This window comes from Vipera berus, assembly GCF_964194415.1.
Source record: "Vipera berus genome assembly, chromosome: 1".
NCBI lineage: Eukaryota > Metazoa > Chordata > Lepidosauria > Squamata > Viperidae > Vipera > Vipera berus.
The window spans coordinates 179,198,539-179,203,651 of record NC_138202.1 but is presented as its reverse complement, the minus strand read 5'-3'; the positions used below and the strand labels follow the sequence as shown (position 1 = coordinate 179,203,651).

The 5,113-nt window shown below is 42.2% G+C and overlaps 1 protein-coding gene across 1 annotated transcript in view; it reads left to right on the top strand.

Moving 5' to 3' along the window:
* Positions 1-169: 169 nt before the first annotated feature.
* LOC308667492 (putative malate dehydrogenase 1B) overlaps positions 170-5,113 on the top strand; it is a gene marked incomplete at its 5' end in the record, with an annotated part of 40,063 nt that continues 35,119 nt past the window's right edge. Inside the window, one exon of the mRNA XM_081326741.1 lies at positions 170-191. Within this exon, the coding sequence (XP_081182867.1) occupies positions 170-191 (22 nt within the window). The remainder of the gene's footprint in view (positions 192-5,113) is intronic.

Here is a 5,113-nt window from a genome sequence, read left to right as displayed (position 1 = left end):
AAATTCACATGCGACGCGAAGGGATACGGTTGCCTGAAGCGGACAAAATAAGCCAGTTGTCTAGGCCTCACGGTTTCGCTTCCCGTCGGCCTGTGCGCACCTACGTAGTTGCTAGGCAACCCTCCGCAGCGCCTCAGATTAGAGGGTTTCTTGCCGCGGCTCTTGGTCAATGGCGAAGTTCGTGCTGGCAGGTGAAGGGGAAACCCCTCCAGGGCGACTCTTACACACCTCCGTTGGCTGGGGATGATTGAATACTTTTGGGCTAAACTGGCGTCGCCTTCCCTTCCTTGAATTCCTGATGGTTTCGTGCTTCTTTGTAGATCGCCCAGACCAGGGGTAGGCAACCTTGGCTCTTTTATGACTCATGGACTTCAACTCCCAGAATTCCTGAGCCAGCATAGCTTGCCTACCCCTGGCCCAGACTGATGGGGGCGGCAGGCGGATACTTATAAATAAGTATCTGCAGTACAGATGGTGCAAGGCGAAAATAATCGAGTAGTTTTTATTTACGATAAAGTTTTTTTCCCCCCTTCCATTCAGTCGTGTTCGACTCTCAGAGATTGCCAAAAGTCTCTGCAGCTTTCTTGGCAAGTTTTCAGGAGTGGTTTGTCATTGCCTCCTTTTTAGGGCTGAGAGAGAGTGACTGTACTCTTTCCAGAGTCTCAACATCTTTTTTACATCGTGGTGACCAAAACTGGATGCAGTATTCCAAGTGTGGCCTTACCAAGGCATTGTAAAGTGGTATTAACACTTCATGTGATCTTGATTCTATCCCTTTGTTAATGCAGCCTAGCACTGTGTTGGCTTTTTGGCAGCTGCAGCACACTGCTTGCTCATATTTAAGTGATTGTCCATTAGGACTCCGAGATCCCTCTCACAGTTACTACTATTGAGCAAGGTACCCACTATACTATACCTGTACATTTGGTTTTTCTTGCCTAAATGTAGAGCCTTACTTTTTTCACCATTGAATTTCATTTTGTTAGATAGTGTCCAGTCTTCAAGTCTGTCCAGATCCTCCTGTATCTTAAGCCTGTCTTCTGGAGTGTTGGCTATTCCTGCCAGCTAGGTGTCGTCTGCAAATTTGATGAGTTCCCCATCTATCCCTTCGTCCAAATTGTTGATGAAGATGTTGGAGAGCACTGGGCCCAGAACAGAGTCCTGGGGCACCCCACTACACACTTCCCTCCATGTAGATGTGGTTCCATTGAGGACTACATGCTGAGTATGGCCAGTCAGCCAGCTACGAATCCATCTGGTGGTGATGCTGTCTAACCCACATTTTTCTCTCTTAACCCACATTTTTCTAAACTCACTATCTTCTGATTTCTAGATTGATGCCTTAATCACTATATCAAACTGGATCTTTTTTATTATTATTTTCATTGTATTTGTAAGCCTCCAAGAGACTTGTCAAATTAAAGGGTAAAACCCAAATCCATAAGTAGATAGTGCAAAGCAATATTAATTGAGTGGGGTCCTACCTAAGACAAAGTAATTTACCAAGACAAAGTAATTTTTAAATATATATTTTATTAATTTTCTATTTTTACAATCAAGTATTTAATAGACAACATGTTGTCCAGTCCACTAATAATTCAGTGGTATATATTCGCTTCCTTGCGAAGGTCGTGGTGGCACGACAGCTCCCTTTGAACCTGGAGGAAGCTGAATATCTAGATCCGTACCAATCGGGTTTCAGACCCGGGCACAGCACGGAGACGGCATTGGTCGCACTGGTGAATGATCTCTGGCGGGCCCGAGATAGAGGTTATTCCTCTGTCCTGGTCCTATTAGATCTATCAGCGGCTTTTGATACCATCGACCATGGTATCTTACTGCGTCGTCTTGATGGGCTGGGAGTGGGAGGCACCGTTCTGCGGTGGTTCTCCTACCTCTCGGACCGTTCGCAGACGGTGTTGGCAGGAGGGCAGAGGTCAAGCCCTAGGCCTCTTAGTTGTGGAGTGCCTCAGGGATCGGTGCTCTCGCCCCTCCTGTTCAACATCTATATGAAGCCGCTGGGAGAGATCATCCGTGGCTTCGGGGTGAAATATCATCAATATGCTGATGATACCCAGCTATTCATCTCCACCCCGAACCAACCCAGTGATGCCCTCGATGTGATGTCCCGTTGCCTGGAAGCGGTACAGATTTGGATGGGAGAAAACAGGCTTCGACTCAACCCGGCCAAGACTGAGTGGCTGTACATACCGTCATCTCGTTTAGTCCAAGAGGTTCCATCTCTGACTATAGGAGAAGACATGTTACCTCCCATTGATAGAGCACGCAATCTGGGCATCCTCCTATTCACGACTCAGTTTTGAAGATCATATTGGAGTCGTGGCTAGGGGGGCATTTGCACAGATTCGTCTTATATACCAATTGCGCCCCTTTTTGGACCGAGATGCCCTACGTACAGTCACCCACGCACTCGTTACCTCCCGTATAGATTACTGTAATGCTCTCTACATGGGGCTGCCCTTGAAGACCACCCGGAGGCTTCAGCTGGTGCAGAATGCAGCTGCACGGGTTGTGATGGGAGCACCCCGATACTCCCATATTACACCCCTCCTGCGTGAGCTGCATTGGCTACCAGTTGCCCTCCGGGTGAGATTTAAGGTGCTGGTACTTACCTTTAAAGCCCTACATGGCTTAGGTCCGGGATACTTGCAGGACCATCTGCTGCCGGGAACAAATTCCCATCGTCCAGTACGCTCACACAGAGAAGGCCTCCTCAGGGTACCGTCACCTAGGCAATGTCGGCTGGCGACCCCCAGGGAGAGGGCCTTCTCTGTGGGAGCGCCAACCCTATGGAATCAGCTCCCCCCTGAGCTTCGGATGGCCCAAAACCTCCAATCCTTTCGCCGCGGCCTCAAAACACTCCTGTTCCATCAGGCTGACCTGGACTGACAGGCATTTTAATTAATTTATATTTAGAATTTTTAATTTCTTTTTTAATTCTTTAATTTTAATTTATTGCACAGATGATTTCAATTTTATTTTTATCTTGATTTCTGTACTTATTATATGTTTTGTTGTTAGCCGCCCTGAGTCCTTCGGGAGATAGGGCGGGATATAAATCCCATCAATAAATAAATAAATAAATAAATATATTAACTTTTTCAATCTAGGTCCTATATTGCACTATCAAATGTTTCCCACACTAGGCAAATACAATTTTTATTGTTATTAGTAAATATACAATTGAATATCAACATCTTTGTTACATTTTTCTCATAATATCAATAATATCAGTTTTCAACTTTTCTAACCAAAACATATCTTAATTGCATTTGCACTTAATATCCATATGTTCAATCAGTATCTTGTTTTTGCTTTTTTTATTTTAATTTCCCATCAGTGTTCAAAATGTCTCTATTGTTTATAATTTCAAAGTACGGTAAGTTATATTTGGGTAACCAAAAGCTTCCCTTATTCAAACTTCCTAGCATTTTCCTGTTTCTCTTCTTATACCAAAATCTACTATTCTAGTTACAAATTTTACTTTCTAGTTATAATATTACTTCTATTTCTAACAATTATCTATTCTCCACCATATTCAAACATCTAGTTCATAGTGTAATACCCCATCAATTGATCAAAACCTCTATTTTCTTCAGTCTTACTCTAGCTTTCTTCCTTTGCCAAATAACTTTCCAAGTCAATGCATTTGAATAATCAAGTAATTTTTCCTCTGTTTTTGTGTATATTATTTGGAATAAGGAAGACCATTTGATTAAAGTATTTTGGGGGGAAAAACCCCATTAATATTCATTAAACAGTTTCCCTCCTTCTGCATTTCCCACAATTCTCCTAACAGCTCTATCTTCCATTCACTCAGTTCTTCTTCCTTTTTCTCGCATATGTCCTGAGTTCTTAGTTGGTAAGATGTTTTTTTCCATTTCTGATGTTATCACTCCGTCTTCTAGTTCATCAGTTATCCAAATCTGTCAGTTGGTTTCTTCCTTTAGGTCCTCCATCTTTGGATTTGCTTCCTCTAGTTTTCCTTCTATTTTCTGGGTTGCTAGTTCCTTCTTTGTAATCATATTCTGAGTTTGTAAATTTAGATTAAAAAATTGTTCTTTTATCTCCTCTTGTGTTATTTCTAGTCTCATCATGAGCTAAAGCAATAGTCTCTTGCATTGATTTTATCATGGAGAGAATTTCTTTCTGATCTTCATCCATATTTTCTTGGTAGTATGTCAAGATGAAGCCTTTGGGAACATGTGTTAGAAATGTTTTTTTTTAACATTTCAAGTTCAGTATGGGACTTGCATTTCATTTTTTGTACGTAATCCAAAATATTCCATCATTTCAAGCAAGGAAGGGTATTTTTTCTGCAGGAAATACTTCCACAACACAGCTCTGAAAGTCTGATAATATTTATATTCGTAATTCAGGCAAGCCAGTTTCAAAATAGTTCATTGTCTCTGCCACATCGAGAAGCAGCCCAAAAGTTCTTATATTTTTCCCTTTCCCCAGCTGCAGTCTTCAAAAGTGAAAGCTTCCAAGGTCAGCAAGAGACTTATCTAAATCTGGGCTTCAAACCAAGTTTCCTTTAGACATAAGAAATTGTAGTGCCATAATTCATCACTAGATGTCATTAGCACCATTTCCCAGCTTTTTAAATCTCAACTTATAATGTAAGCTTTTCAAATGTTTTTTTAAAAAAGTCTCAAAAGCACTTTTAGTTCCTACATTTAAAGCCATAAATGTATATTAATTCCAAATTAATCTTGTAATTTTCTGTTTCTCTCAAGTAATTTGCCGCTTTTCTTTTCCTGAGAGAATGGGGTAGAAATTCCCCTTCCCTCCTCATCGGGGAGGGTGCTTTGGGCAGTTTTTTGCAGGAAGAGGTCTTAAAGTCTTAAAGAGAGGATAGAATCTCACCCAGTTTCATCCACGTTGCAGTAAAGTTGCTTGTTAGTGCTTATTGTCTTCCATTGTCAGCAGCTTCTGACTGGCTACACGAATGTAGCCAGTCTTCCCCCTGCTGGTTTGGAGGGCTTCCTTGGATCAAACAGAAGGGCCACCACCCTTCCGCGATCAATCAAACGGCTCCTCCTTGCCTGTCGCCTCTACTGGGTAACTTTCGATCCTTTCCAGGATCCGC